The sequence below is a fragment of the Alosa alosa genome, chromosome 12, assembly GCF_017589495.1.
Source record: "Alosa alosa isolate M-15738 ecotype Scorff River chromosome 12, AALO_Geno_1.1, whole genome shotgun sequence".
NCBI lineage: Eukaryota > Metazoa > Chordata > Actinopteri > Clupeiformes > Clupeidae > Alosa > Alosa alosa.
The window spans coordinates 24,047,719-24,063,276 of record NC_063200.1 but is presented as its reverse complement, the minus strand read 5'-3'; the positions used below and the strand labels follow the sequence as shown (position 1 = coordinate 24,063,276).

The window sequence follows — 15,558 nt, the reverse complement described above, 5'->3', positions numbered from 1 at the left end:
AGCATAGGCCATACTTACTTACTTACTTATTTATTTGGCTGATGCTTTTTATCCAAAGCATCTTGCATTTGTCAATTATTATTAAGGGTCAGTGCCCCCAGAGCACCATGTGCCTTGCTCAAGGGCACAGCAGTGGAAGCCGACAACTTTTCTGGCTACAGCTCCTGAGCTGGGCTACCATCGTCTACCACCGTCTATCTATTCAGTACGGTGGGTCACACAGCAGCACAAGCCAAAAAAGACCATAGGAGCAGTACAGTAGCATAGGCTATAGGCCTAGAAGATGATTTAAGGAAGCTAACCGGTTCTGTCCTGCCGTCCTTAAATGTGTTGCCTGCACATCATGCAAATGTTTGGGGAAGTGGACATAACCACACTAACAGTGGGGGCTCTGTTCTGTTTTCTGTGTTTTGTCACATTGCTCTTGTCAAGTGTTAGAAGAATAGTCCCCTACAAGTGTTTCGCTAACCGTGTCATACATGTTGAAGCCTTTGATGAGGTTCGTTCCCCCAGAAGTTGCTCTGAATGTGTAGTTTTTATTGGTGTCTTTCATTCTGAACCCTTGCTGTGCATATATGTGTCCCTTGCTCCTGCTATCGCTGCTGAACAGCTTAGGTTGAATGCCAGGGATAATACGAGATTAGGGGGCAAAACGCCTGAATATGAATCTCGTTTGTCAGCGGAAGAGATTTGAGAAAATTGTCTCTTTGTGTGTGTGTGTGCGAGTATGTTGGTGTTTGTGGTGGTGTGTGCCAGCAGTAATTTCTCTTCCCTGTTCATTCTGTGTGCATCTCTTAATTGTGTCTACAGTTTAATTCTTTATAATCTGCAGCATTCTACAGCTCTGGAAATAGAGGAACACTCAACAAGCCAGCACTTTAGCAGAGACCCTCCCTACATTTCCACAGCTGCTCAAAGCTTCGACTGCAGACATCCTATTTAATTAGCCAGCCGGCTGACAAACGGGCCCAATGGAGATGACAATTAAACGCTCCATTTTTGGATTTTCAGCTCGGCCTCAAACAACCTCCAGACTGTCCCCCTCTGTCCCTTGATAGTGTGTTTTCCTGACTGCGTCCAAACTGGAACTGTAACGGGTTTGACCATGTGTGGAGGTTTATGAGGCTTATGTAAGCTTGTCTGCTTACCGCTGGTGTCGCTGCCAGCCGGTTTGATAGTGTGCTTGTGATGAGCCTTGTGTCTCTTGTGTGGGGCTTGGCTGTGACGAGGAGACAGTCATGGATTGGTACCCAGCCTGGGCTTTATGGGGAAGCCCTTCTGAGAATGATAGAAACAGTTGAGGAATGTGGAGATTTTTGTATTATATATATTTTTAATATATATATTTTATATATATATATATATATATATATATAATATTTGCACATATTGTAAATAGACAACTACACCACAAAATTATGTGAAACAACATTCATATAATGAAGCATGATTAGTGCTTCAGACTATTCAACTGCTTTCTGAGGAATCACTAAATACTTTACAACGAAAGAGCTACTCATTGCGAAAGACTGCATTTCCCTAAATATTTAAATGCAGTTCTGGTGTGTGTGTGTGTGTGTGTGTATGTCTGTCTGTGTTTGTAGAGTGTAACTTGGTGGAGGGAGAGGACCATGTGGAAGTGAACGGAGAGGTGTTTCAAAAGCCGTTTGTGGAGAAGCCAGTTAGCGCCGAGGACCACAACGTCTATATCTATTACCCCACGTCAGCAGGGGGTGGCAGCCAAAGACTATTCCGGAAGGTCAGTGTGGCGTTTTGTTTACACCTCTCTTCAAAATCCGATATTTGAACGTAAGTGGAAAAATAAGCCCTCAAAATTAAAATGTCAGATTCAAATTTGTCATGATGTGCATAAATCTGTAGAGAACATCCTATATAATGGTTGCAGTGATCGCATGAAGGATATGAGTTCACTCATAAGGTTGCTATAATTACCAGCATGTGCATCAACCAAAGTGTGTCCAAATATGAATGAATTTAATAATCAGCAGTGTTTCCCACTTATAGGCAAGGATATTGGACATTATCCCACAAGGTGTATATACATACATTAGGCTTTTCTAATGTATATCAGCTGCCACAAGTATATGTGTAGAAATCCCTCACTTTGAGGATCAATGAGGCCGATCTTCTTTAGTCTCTTTGTTGTTTTTGCTGTAGATTGGCAGCAGAAGCAGCGTTTACTCTCCTGAGAGCAACGTGAGGAAAACAGGGTCCTACATCTACGAGGAGTTCATGCCAACGGACGGTACTGACGTGAAGGTACTCCACCCATTCTCCTCCACCCATTCTCCTCCTTGTCTCTCTGGGCCTCCTTCCATCTCTGTGAGGGACAGAGGGTCAAAGGACCCAGCCTGGATTGCCAGCCAAGTAGATTGCTGTCTCTGTGGCTTTGGAATCCAATTATAGAAGCTAGAACACTGCTGGGGCACGATCCCGACACTGTGACTGTAGTCGGATGTCAAACCTCAGCAGGGTGCTTTATTTTCCTGAAGTCATTTGCATGCACATTTACATTTTGTTTTGTTTATAGGGCAGATGCTGGTCTTTGTCTAGAACAACTTATGGTGAAGGAAAGACGTGTATTTTGTCTCTGAGTGTACAGTTGTTCAGCTATATACACAAAAGCGACACATACTATCTTAATTTTTGTTTTTTCATTGCTTACTGTGCATTGTTAGTTACATATCATACTTACCTCTCTTGCTACAAACCATGGAGGTATAACTGGAGAGAGTGAGGACATACCGATTCATTTGTAATCTTTAAAAATGGTCCGGAGGGAGCTCAGGTGCAAGTGGCTGCAATGCCCATACTACATTCAGCTGCAATGTCCATACTACATTTGGCTGCAGAGCCCATGCTACATTCGGCTGCAGAGCCCATACTACATCAGCCAATCCACATGGATGACATCATTAATGAATAGTTATGTGGATTAAGGCCCATGTGGATCTGCAGGAAATTGCATGACAACACGGGCGACATAATTGGTGGCCATCAGTAATGTGGTACCTGATTGGCTTGTTTGTGAAAATGTGAGGGGAAGTGAGCACATGTTGGACCCTGTTTGTAAAGATGGTGGCAACCAGCTGTTATGCTAACTGGCTGAAGCTAACCTTACAAATCCGGCCCCAGGTGTACACGGTGGGGCCAGACTATGCCCATGCGGAGGCCCGCAAATCGCCAGCGCTGGACGGAAAGGTGGAGCGGGACAGCGAGGGCAAAGAGGTCCGGTACCCCGTTATCCTGAATGCCCGAGAGAAACTCATCGCCTGGAAAGTCTGTCTCGCCTTCAAGGTGGGTCCGTAAAAAGGGGAACAAACACTTTTATGTGTGTCCTTGTTGCATGGCTGCCACTTGACATACAGATACTGAACTGAACAGAAAGACAGAGTGGACGTTGTCCATGGGGAATATCTACATTTAGCCGTTGATATTTTGGACATGAAGATAGAAAAACAGCTCAGACCTCAGACCAGTACCTTCATTTTATGTGGAAACAGACTAAATTAGTATCTGATTCCACATACATCAGAGAGTGTAAAAGACTCAAAATCAAAATCACTCCATTCTGCTCTGGACCTCAGCTGATTCAGGACCTCATCACCATTTGTTGTTGGGTATGACCACAATAGTCAACATACCTGTCAGTAGGAAGCCCTAGAGGCCTTTATGACCAGAGCTGCCCCTTTCCCTGGACAGTGTGAAATATGTGACTTGACACAGCTCAACCTTTCCACCTCTCTGCACCTGACAGCAAACTGTGTGTGGCTTTGATCTGCTGCGTGCCAATGGACAGTCATACGTCTGTGACGTGAACGGCTTTAGCTTCGTGAAGAATTCCATGAAGTACTACGATGACTGTGCAAAAATTCTGGGGTCTGTATTTCCACTTGTACATTATGTATTATCAACCATGGATTATGTCCATAGATGCTAGGTTGCATGTATTTGCAGTGTCATAAATGTATTATGTAATGTAAATATGTAATAAAGAATGTGTTATACTAGGAGCTGTGTGGATGATATGACTTTGAAATTGTGTTCAATTTTAAATGTTCAAACCAGTGTAGCTGGCAGGACCTGATGTCTTCTTTTCTTTCTTCAGGAACATCGTCATGCGAGAGCTGGCTCCTCAGTTTCAGATCCCCTGGTCCATACCGCTGGAAGCTGAAGATATACCTATCGTCCCCACAACCTCAGGAACTATGTGTGTATTATATACCCTCTGGATGTCCATGTGGATCACACCAGATTTTGTTTGAATGTATCATTTTCATGTGATGGCTTACATTTGTTTTTTTTCAGGATGGAGCTTAGGTGTGTCATTGCCGTGATTCGCCATGGCGATAGAACTCCCAAACAAAAAATGAAAATGGAGGTCAGACATCAAAGGTACGCCATTTTTTTTTCTACTAAATGTTATTGTGGCTTAATGGTGTTGACATTGTAATGAATTTATAAGGAGGAAATATAGCAGGTGAAGCTAGGAGCATTGAAATGCAAATGTGTTCTCATCATCGTAATGAGATATGTTTCCAGCTCCAATTTTGACAGTCATCGCCAGAGATTTGTGTCTTAGTTAAAGTCTGAACAGTAGCAGCCCAGACTCATTCATTTTGTTTTATTGTGCTCTGGTGTATGTTTGTGTGTCTTGCAGATTTTTTGACCTCTTTGAAAAATGTGAAGGATATAAAAGTGGCAAGCTAAAATTAAAAAAGCCAAAGCAGCTACAGGTAGGACAACAAACGGTAAAGCACAAGAGTTAATAAGACCACCTCGGTTTATTGATGACATGTCTAATCACTTGTTGCTCTTTTCTGTGTAATAACAGGAAGTATTGGACATTGCCCGGCAGCTATTGGTTGAACTAGGACAAAACAATGACTCTGAGATTGAAGAGAGCAAAGCAAAACTGGAGCAACTCAAAACAGTCCTCGAAATGTATGTAGAATGCTATTTTCAGTTTCAGGTGTTGATCACTTATTTACATCTCAGAGTCCGTATTGTTCAAATTGCTGTCCTCCAGGTATGGACATTTCTCTGGAATCAACCGAAAAGTCCAGTTGACATATCTCCCGCATGGCCGTCCAAAAACTTCCAGTGAAGAAGAAGGTATTAAAAACATTTCATGCGTCAAAATATTTATTGTTCTCATTGTTGTAGTTCTTTTTGTCTGTATCTTCAAATGTAAACACATGGATCACAAAGTCACAAACACAAACAAACAGCACAGTGTGTTGTGCTTGAAACCACACCGTATCTCTTGCATCATGTACTGTACAAAAGGGAAATCACAAAGGACAGCCTGTACTTGTTCAGTCCCTTTTAATGATTGCTCACAGGATCATGAAGGTCTGGCCTCTTTGTGTTTGCTTCATGTATGACCTGATAACAGTCTAGAAACGCTAACTTCAGCTGTGCGTGTGTGTTTGTTTACAGATGTGAAGAGAGATGACCCCTCCCTGCTGCTGGTGCTGAAGTGGGGGGGTGAGCTAACCCCAGCCGGCAGGGTTCAGGCTGAGGAGCTGGGTAGGGCCTTCAGGTGCATGTACCCCGGAGGGCAAGGTGAGTCCTACACACACACACACACACACCCATAAATGCACAAATAGGCTGACACCAGACATAATTTCACTGCATTTCTTACTTCCAGTAACTATATGCATGTGACAAACTTCCTTGTATCCTTGTATCCTTGTGTTGATTACATCGTCACACTGCCATATACGGGTTGTTCTGCTCTGGTGACTGAGGCGGGCTGTGTCCTGTTTTTGGCCAGGTGACTATGCGGGCTTCCCTGGCTGCGGGCTGTTGCGCCTACACAGCACCTACAGGCACGACCTGAAGATCTACGCCTCCGACGAGGGGCGGGTACAGATGACTGCTGCAGCCTTCGCTAAGGTCAGTATGCAGAGCGACAAGTCAAACAGCAGGGCTCGTTTGGTGATTGATCAACTTGACAGACAGGTTCTGTCAAAATTCCATTATGCAACAACAATGTATGTTTATTTAGGCAGCAGGCTTACCTAAGGCTAGAGTATACTGTACACTACTCACAAAAAGTTAGGGATATCTGGCTTTCGGGTGAACTTTAATGTTTCAGTTCAGAAAGTACTGAAACATTATACTGTTGGACATGCACATTCAAAAGTTTAGAGGTGGTCACATTAAGTTCACCTGTAAAGGTTATAGTGGATTTTAGGTTCATCCTGAAATTTCACTCAAAAGCTGAATATCCCTGACTTTTTGTGAATAGTGTACTATAGATATAGATAGATACTTACTTGCTTGCTTGCTTGCTTGCTTGCTTGCTTGCTTGCTTGCTCGATCCCTAGGGGAAATTCAAGTTGTATGTTGATTGGCTTCAGCCCTTTAGGTTTTTTTTTTTTTTGTAGGTTCTATCCCCTTCTCTGCTTTTTAGAAATGGACACTATTCCTTGGTGAAACCACCTCTTTCTTTCTTTCTCTCTATCTCTCTCCCTCCCTCCTAATGCTGCAGGGTCTGTTGGCGTTGGAGGGCGAGCTGACGCCCATCCTGGTGCAGATGGTGAAGAGTGCCAACATGAACGGCCTGCTGGACAGCGACAGTGACTCTCTGAGCAGCTGCCAGCAGCGTGTCAAAGCCCGGCTCCACGAGATCCTGCAGAAGGACCGCGACTTCACCGCCGAGGACTACGAGAAGGTCTGCTGATAGAAGAGAATAGAATAGAAAGACACTAATTGTCATTGTAAGCAGAGCAAACACGGAAAATAGGGGTGCAACTCCAATTAGTGTATGAAAAGTCAGAATTTCAAATATCATCCAGGTAGGGCAGGGAGCAGCCAATGATTTTCTGGGCTGTCTTCTGATGGCTCTTCATCTCTTAATGTGAATAAGTCTATTCTGTAGTGCTAAGGACTCCCTCCTCACTATAGCAGGGGTATTTTGTTGCAGCAGTGGAGCACTTGTTCTTTATACAAAAGCAATTCCCACTTCTACAGTTTTTATTTATTGTATCATATGTCTGTACTGTCAGAAAACCTATATTTTTGATGGTTTCATAGCAAATATAAAAGTATGCTTTGGAGAAAAGAGATCTAATTTTGTCCTGTGTTTCTACCCTGTGAGTGCCCTATAAAGATGATGGTATAAACCTTCTTTTGTTAAAGTGCCCTGTAAAGATGATCTAGCTCTTCTGTTGTGACAGCTCAGAAATCAACCATTACTAGGCCACCCCCACCCCCACCCCACCCCACATTTTCTTTGTGTACTGTCTGGCTTCAAAAGCGGTGTTTTGTTTGTTATTTCCTATAAGCTTGCACCAACCGGCAGTACATCCTTGGTGAAGTCCATGCAGCTGATCAAAAACCCAGTGAAGACCTGTGATAAAGTCTACTCCCTCATCCAGAGTCTCACCCAGCAAATCAGACAGAGAATGGAGGACCCAATAGCTACTGGTAACAGAAACCGTACGATACATTTGTAAATATTACAATATTACTACTTCTACTCAGTGCAATTATTATTGGATTCCATTTAACATATGTACTCATTGTGGAAGGCTCCCTTCAGCCTGATAGTAGTAAAAATGTAGGTCTTATGTTAGTGAACAGGCTTTTCTCTGAATATAATATTCTAAAAGAAACTTGGAAGCTTTGCAAAGTGCATTGTAGAAAGCATAATCAAATAAAAAAAACAGTTAACAATTAAGGCTGATATAATTAGTGTTGATTACTCTTCCTGTTCTCTTCTCCCTCGCTCTCGCTAACTAGGAGACATCCAGCTGTATCACAGCGAGACACTGGAGCTGATGCTGCGGCGCTGGTCCAAACTGGAGAAGGACTTCAAGATGAAGAACGGCCGCTACAACATCAGCAAGATCCCCGACATCTACGACTGCATCAAATATGACGTGCAGCACAACAGCTCCCTCAAACTGGACAACACCATGGAGATCTATCGCCTGTCGAAAGCGCTAGCAGACATAGTCATACCACAGGCATGGCCAATTTGTGTATTTAGTTGTAGAATAAGTGAAATCTATAAATTACCTAATGTTTTTTTTTCTCTTTGTATGTTCCTCAAGCTCTGTTCTGGGTAGAAGCGCATGGTGGGAGCAGTGAAGCAGTAATAATGGGATTGGTCTTCAACGGATGACTGAACTAGAGAAAAGCGCACGACTCTATGCTATTGATTTATCAACAAACAATTTTGTTCTTTTCCATTAGGAGTATGGCATTGTCCAACCAGAAAAGCTTGACATTGCCAAAGGTTATTGCACCCCGCTCGTCCGCAAAATCCGTTCTGACCTCCAAAGGACTCAAGACGATGACACAGTCAACAAGCTTCACCCGGTGTAAGAGAGAAACATTGCTATCATCAGACTAACAAACCTATTGTAGTTTTTATTATTTAGCTATTACTTTAAGCATTTAGGTCATACTCTTGTCCAGAGGAATTTATAGAGACCAGTTTCAGGGACAGCCCCACTTGATTCATTTTGTAACATGACTGGTTAAGCTCTTTCGCCAGATGTGAAAGTAGTTGGAGCTCGGGTCAGTGAGTTAATCTTGTTTGTGGCCTCTCTCACCTCGCAGGTATTCCAGGGGAGTGATGTCACCAGAGCGTCATGTGCGGACCCGACTGTACTTCACCAGCGAGAGCCACGTGCACTCCCTACTCTCCATCCTTCGCTACGGGGCACTCTGTGATGTATGACACTTAAAATACACATTGACATGTATACTCTTATCATGGGTTGTTTAACAGTTTGTTTATTTTAATTCGTTGCATTTGTTTATTCTGGGGGTTTTGCTCACTGTATTTGGCCATTGTCCAGGAGGCCAAGGACGACCAGTGGAAACGGGCCATGGAGTACCTCAAGGTCGTCAGTGAGCTCAACTACATGACCCAGATAGTCATCATGCTGTATGAGGATCCTAACAAGGTATCTATGGCACACTGTGCTTTTACCAGAGCCAGTATCTTTGTTTTTGTTTTGGGGGCTAATAGTTACCATCTTAATTAATTAATTTATTTTTGTGATTTCCCCAGGACCCTTCATCAGAGGAGCGGTTTCACGTGGAGCTGCACTTCAGCCCTGGAGCCAAGGGCTGCGAGGAGGACAAGAATCTGCCTGCAGGGTTTGGCTATAGACCGGCATCACGGGAGGTGAGAACCATGCCCTGTGTTGACACGTTACCACTCTGTAGTATTTGCATATTATACTTACATAGTCTTTAGCTGACGCTTTTATCCAAAGCGACTTACAAAAAGGGAAACTGTCAAGGTACCGCAATGTACTGCAAGATAACGATTCCCAGACTCATTTTTTCACTGAAAGGGGAGATCATGTTAATTTATTTTCCATTTTTTCTAGCTGATATGATTATTGTGTAGATGGTGCAATTATACAACCATTTTGACATATCTCACCAGAACGAGGGTTCCAAGAAGAAGTCCCAGAACGACAGTGATGAGGAGTCCGGCCCAGTCAAACGTGACGAACCAGACCGAGCCCTCATGATGTTCCGACCCATGGTCTCAGACCCCATCTACATCCACAGGAAGTCTCCTTTGCCCCGGTCCAAAAAGATCGGCTCGGTGGAAGTAAGTGCTCAGCACCAGACATTAGTCATTCTTTTAGAAAGTAATGAACTTAGCATTACTGGCGGAAATTGCCTACACGATTGTCTGGTGCTTCTAGCGGAAAGAGTTGTTTTCCCTGAAACTTAGAAGTGACTTATTGGTCCAAGTATGCAATGAAGACTGCATCAAATGGTACAGGTTTACCAAAAGTTAGCAATAGTTAATGCTGGGTGAAGATTTTTAGTGTATGGGTTTTTAAAAAAAAAAAAAAAATTAAATCAAATCGGTCAAATCGGTCAAAAAAAAAAAGACTGAAATGACAACTGTAATTTTGACATTGATTAAATGTCGGGTCCATTATTTATGAATTCCTTCATGGTGTGATAATGGTATGGTAATTTAGATCGATGTAGTGCTTTTTGCCTTCTGCTCTTGTTGGGTTTTATGGTGTTGACAAAGAGACACTGGGTGGAATATGCACTGAAGCTGGAAGAAGTTGAAATTTCTTTCCACATTTTTAGTAATTAGCGTTTGTCATCACAGACGTCTCTTGTTTTTGTTTTGCTGTTTAGCCTAAAAGTCCTAGACTACATAAATTGTCTGTTTTCAGCACTATGAAACCTCCTCTTTCTGTGAATTCTAGTGTCAGTGATACAGCCCTGCTATCATACTGTTTCTTTTTTTACTGTGCATTTTGTGCACTTTGTTTAAGGAAGTCACATGTTAAGCGTTAGCAGTTCTAACCTGGCATCAGCATGATTGCAGGAGCTGAATCTTCTTTTTTAATTTTGAATCAAAGAGACAGAATTTCATGCGTGATTTCTTATAAAATTTTGGGTTCTTCGTTGTAAGACCAGTTCCCCTCATACCATTACGACGATCTACCAAACCCACATTCTATCTCTAACTTTCACCTCATGTCAGTAATTCACTAAAATCAAAAATGTTCATGTCACATATGGTATGTCTGCGAACATTTTAATATTGTCTCCTCAGATTTACGAGAATTATCTAGCCTGTTGTGCTGTATTAAGGAAATCCTAAAATAGTTGATTAAAACTGGAACAGAAGGTATACTTTTGATTTTTGTCTGTAAAGAAGATCCATGTAGTCCAAATATGCTTTCAATTCAAAACCTACTTTTATTTTTAGGCCATTGATCTTTATTATTGGAGTGTGCAGTGTCTAAGAGATTATCCTCACCTATTCATGATTGCGTCATTATGTGCATTAAAACATTGTAACACTAAAATTTGACTCCACTAGAACACAAGAATTAGACATTCCAATGTAGAATGTTTGTTTTAAATTAATGATGAAGTTTCTGTACAAAATGTCCCCAAGATGTTAGGTAGGCAAAGGCTGCTTGCATTTAGAGAATTGAGAATTGTTTTAGCACTAGAGCATATTGAAAATCCAGTCTGTGGCCTCTGAGTCAGTTAGACCTGCATGTGTTCATCCCCAAACAGAGCCACTTAGTGGTTAAGATGTTATGGTAAAGGAGAAAAAAATGGTAAAAAAAAAAAATGTCTCAAGTTGGATTACATCTGCTGTCAGGAGAAAATTGGTGCATGCTACAATTAACATGATCTGAAAACAGTTGAACTTGGTATCCTGAATTATTTTTCTTAGTTGATGCAACATAATGGACTATCCAGGACAGGTGTGAATAGTCTCTGCACAACCTGCATTATGACACTTGTGAATTGAATTTTAACAATGAGCATACGTTTTCTTTTTTCACTTTGTTTTTGTTTGTTGTTTTCTTCTATTTTTTTGTCTTAGTCCCCATTGCAGCCAGACTTTAACAAGACCACCACTGGCAAAGTATGACCCCTTTCTGCTGTTCCAAACCCCACCCACCGTAGGGCTGTAGTGACCTTGTGAATGTTTGGATAGACACGTGTAGTGTAGCCCGACTGTTGTTTTTAATGTTGCATGACTGTGCTGTTTTTGCCCCCTCTCTCACCTCCAGGAAGAGAGCCCCCTGAGTGTGTCTAGCCCTGACTCCTATGGTACCTGGACACATTACACCTGTGGTGTTGGTACTGGGCGTCGAAGACGCAGATCAGGGGACCAAATAACTTCCTCCCCTGTCTCCCCTAAATCACTGGCTTTCACATCCAGTATTTTTGGCTCATGGCAACAGGTTTCTACCAATTTTTTTAATTCATTATTCACACATAAACTCGCTAACGCTTACTTTTGTTCATGCGCACCCAAGAAATTGGCCGCAGTCGACAAGGACACCTAAAAAAAAAAATGTCAGCAGATCAATTTAAAGAGGTAATTTTTTACCCCAGTTTTCTCAGCTTTCCACTTACCTAATCGCGAGTAGAAGGATCGAGAAAGTTTAGAAGTATAGAGGTTTTTAGGTTAGGTTTTTTTACACCCATGTTTTGCTTTTTTGCATGCATGTTTACTACAAGACTGTTTACAGTGCATGTTTCTCAGAAACTTAGACTTCTTTTAGGTCCTAAACAACCTGCACTGTATACATTCTTATCTTTTTTGCATCGTAAAACATTTTTTGTTTTAATATTTTAAATTTTATAAGGTAAATAAAAACTTAGCCTATGAGATTGACCGTTGTTTTCAATCTAGAGAACCTGATCAATATTTGTTTGACCTTATTCCATCTTTTGTAGTCTTGTAGTAGCTGAAGGTAGTATTTCTTGCTGTTCTCAAGCCTGACCTTGGTACTTTTTGGAATGCCCCCCCCTTCATCAGAGTGCAGAACATAATTGGTATACATAGATGCCTGTTGGCTAAATGCTGTTATTACATGTAATTGTGTGTTATTGAGTTGGGCAAGCTGGAGTCCATTGAAGCCATATATTATGTTTGCTGTAGATATGCCATGCTATTCTATTTTTGGCATCTAAGCAATCACTATTTTATGTTTTCAACAATTGTCATGGGATCGAGCTAGTACAGGGAATGGAAGTTCATATCAAATGTGCAATGTACTAGGAAATGAACGTTCATGCCTATTACAGTGTGCAAATGTGCAAGTTAGTGCGAGGAATGCCATTAAGTATATCAATAGCTCTGGGGGATTACTTTACTATATTATACTATACTATACTGTTACTATCAGTATCAGTAGCTCTGAAACGGTGACCTGAGGGCAATAGCCCACTCCCTCTGGTGATGATGGTACTGGTAATCCAACATATGACACCGTGGTACAGTTATACATCTTAACATTTTTCTAATTTAGGGTCTTTATTCCATTAACTACTTGATTCAGTTGCTTTTGCATAACGTGACAATCAAGCATTTGCATGAACAGCCCCCCCCACCAACTACAGTTTTACAGTCTAACTCTTATAGCATGGATCAGTTTTAATAAAACAGCCTTTAAGAGCTCTTAAGCATTCCCTGCTTTCTGTCACCGAAGACTGTCCAAACCAGTCTCGACTAAATCATTTTCAGATCCATTTTAGTTGTGGTCTATTTTACAAATAAAAACGTTCTTGCTTTCCTGGCATTTTCAGAATAATGAATTAATTTGCATACCCAATCAGTAAAAATATATTAAGTCCTATGTTTTGAGCTTCAGTGGCTGCGAAGTACATTCTCAACATCTAGACCGGATAAGATTGATTTCAAACATGCTCTGGGTGAAGGTAACTCTTTACATTTATCTGCTGAAAACACGTTAGATGTCCTTTGCAACTTGCACAATTTCAAAGTGGGAAAACAATAATAATAATAATAAAACAATCTAAGGCTATAGACCACCAACCTCCTTGAGTTTCGGTCAGTCTGATGGTATTGATTTAACCCTTTGTACTGATCTTTGGAACGTGTGTCTTGGGTGGATGTCTCTTGTCCTTCCAAAATTGCCTGGCCCCTTTGCCTCCCCTCGGAACCTGAATCCATCTCTGCTTAAGCACGTTATGTTTTGAAACACCCTGTTATCCCATGGGTCATGGCTTTGACCGGGTGAAATGTAGGCTAATGGTAAACTACATTTCTGAATCACTCACCTCAGCAGATAAAGTTTGCACTTACTAGTTGGCTGTTTGAAGCACCATAATATTGATGTAAACCTATTTTCTCAACCTTGTTGATCTGATTGGTCGATGACCGATGTTCTACGTATATATTATATATAGCGTCTGCAAAATACCATAACCATATATGCCGGGGTCTTTATCAGTGAACTATAATTACAGTGGTTTTAACTTGCTGTATAGAGAGGATGGTGCAGATTTGCGAAATCTATTTAAATTCATGTTTATAAGAGCTGCTTGCCCATGCTGAGTGATGAATTGGTTGACAGATGGTCATACTGTACGGCCTTAAGATTGGCTTGCTGTTGATTTGGCTTCATTAATGCCTTGTTTTATCTGCACACAGCACTTCTGCCAAGACTGGGCACAAGTACTGACAGTCCTTTGTCAACCATATTGTCCTTCAGTCGAAACTTTCACTTGCACAAGCAACTTATTCCAAAGGGGGTTAGATTTTGTGCACCACAGTTTTCCAGACTATTCTATTGCCATGTGAAAGAGGAGTAAGGCTTCTTTACCTCACCCTCTTTGAAACAGCGGGAGGGGTTCGGGGGGGATCTGAGGCCCTGGTGGATAGGTGTCCCCCCTGGTCCGCAGGTAAGCTCCTTGTGTCAGACGTGAGAGTGGGGTCATGGTGTCCTCATAATGTCCTGTCTTCATCATGTGACTCATGACCTTTGAACCCCCCGCCCGTCCCGTTCGTCCGTCTGCATTAGGACCCCACCCGGAGGTCCTCCCAAGACCTATTTACTCAGTAGGGGGCGCTACTCATTTCAAGTTTGTCTGAGGTTTTGAAATTCTTTTTGTTTGTTTGTTTTTGCACGAAATACTCGTCTGGGAAAAAAGAGAACAGGAATACCCTCGTTTGGTTTCCCTCTCCCCTCTTTTTATATTTTATTATGATTTATTGTATTAATATTTCTATGGTTTGTTCTTGAGGTGCAATATGAATTTGGTTCCAAGTTGTGTGGTCTTGATTTTTGGATTTTCTTCTTTTTTTTTGTGAACCTCATTAACCTGCAAACGGTTGCCATGTCTGTCGCCATCTGCCTCACCCTGCATCCCTCCCTCACTTGCTGTGGTTGTCTCCCGTCTCAAAGGTTTCCCATACCCTCACGTGGAATGGACTTCCTGTAGCCATTGGGGATGTCTGCATGACCTGTCTTCTCTGTTCAGATCCTGTCCCTTCCGTGTGCTGTCCTGGCCACTGACATGTTTCCGTGCTGCTTACTAACACCCTGTGCATTTAGAGAGAAAAGTCTTTGTTTGCTCTTATCTGTGTTGTGTTGTTTTGTTTTGTGATGGTTTCTAACTATTGGGAGCATTTGTAATGTTTGTGTTATTCGTCTCTACCTCGGCAGGTGTTGGCAGAGAACAACAGCCATGCTAGGCCAGGCAGGCTTCATTCCGAGCACAAACTGACCACGGGCATAGGTAAGCTGTTCACTGTGTGGTTATCACAGCATCTATTTGTGTTTATCCTTACCGTTTGATAAATAGAATGTAGTACAATGCATCAAATGAGATGATGACTTCTTTAGGTCACATCTATGAATAAGTGATAATCACTTGATCAGTTGAACACATATCATGTTAAAGTTGCTACAAGCAGGATTTGTTTGGGAATTTTTAAAATATTCAGTGGCTTGATCCTCTTTGTTAAGGGCAATGACGGAGCAGTGTTGCTCTGTCTGCTCTACTCTAGTCTTATGCCTGTGATCTCGACTCTGCTTCTTGCACCGTCATTGATTTTTCTGCACACACACTGCTTTCTTGACTTTGATCTTGTGTGGCACCAAATCACTAGCTACTAAAGATATGAACCTTCTTAGCCTGATTTTTAAAAAGCACATTGTAGATGCAGGATTTTTGCCACATGACTAACAGTGTGCGGACTCCTTTGATGTTGGTGATTTATTGTTATGGGACAGGACTGTTTCAATG

The 15,558-nt window shown here is 41.9% G+C and overlaps 1 protein-coding gene across 24 annotated transcripts in view; it reads left to right on the top strand.

Moving 5' to 3' along the window:
* The window catches only part of ppip5k2 (diphosphoinositol pentakisphosphate kinase 2), a 34,261-nt gene that overhangs the window by 10,096 nt on the left and 8,607 nt on the right, over nucleotides 1–15,558 (top strand). For 11 of the 24 annotated variants that reach the window (XM_048259500.1, XM_048259505.1, XM_048259497.1 and 8 more), the window contains exons 6-28: nucleotides 1,605–1,759; nucleotides 2,179–2,280; nucleotides 3,157–3,318; nucleotides 3,779–3,900; nucleotides 4,130–4,231; nucleotides 4,330–4,416; nucleotides 4,682–4,757; nucleotides 4,856–4,965; nucleotides 5,051–5,136; nucleotides 5,464–5,589; nucleotides 5,804–5,925; nucleotides 6,524–6,706; nucleotides 7,320–7,473; nucleotides 7,777–8,003; nucleotides 8,233–8,360; nucleotides 8,602–8,716; nucleotides 8,844–8,951; nucleotides 9,059–9,175; nucleotides 9,443–9,613; nucleotides 11,378–11,419; nucleotides 11,568–11,741; nucleotides 14,152–14,211; nucleotides 14,976–15,048. In XM_048259500.1, the coding sequence (XP_048115457.1) occupies nucleotides 1,605–1,759; nucleotides 2,179–2,280; nucleotides 3,157–3,318; nucleotides 3,779–3,900; nucleotides 4,130–4,231; nucleotides 4,330–4,416; nucleotides 4,682–4,757; nucleotides 4,856–4,965; nucleotides 5,051–5,136; nucleotides 5,464–5,589; nucleotides 5,804–5,925; nucleotides 6,524–6,706; nucleotides 7,320–7,473; nucleotides 7,777–8,003; nucleotides 8,233–8,360; nucleotides 8,602–8,716; nucleotides 8,844–8,951; nucleotides 9,059–9,175; nucleotides 9,443–9,613; nucleotides 11,378–11,419; nucleotides 11,568–11,741; nucleotides 14,152–14,211; nucleotides 14,976–15,048 (2,802 nt within the window). The remainder of the gene's footprint in view (nucleotides 1–1,604; nucleotides 1,760–2,178; nucleotides 2,281–3,156; nucleotides 3,319–3,778; nucleotides 3,901–4,129; nucleotides 4,232–4,329; nucleotides 4,417–4,681; nucleotides 4,758–4,855; nucleotides 4,966–5,050; nucleotides 5,137–5,463; nucleotides 5,590–5,803; nucleotides 5,926–6,523; nucleotides 6,707–7,319; nucleotides 7,474–7,776; nucleotides 8,004–8,232; nucleotides 8,361–8,601; nucleotides 8,717–8,843; nucleotides 8,952–9,058; nucleotides 9,176–9,442; nucleotides 9,614–11,377; nucleotides 11,420–11,567; nucleotides 11,742–14,151; nucleotides 14,212–14,975; nucleotides 15,049–15,558) is intronic. The other 13 variants (XM_048259521.1, XM_048259519.1, XM_048259501.1 and 10 more) reach the window with 6 other exon arrangements.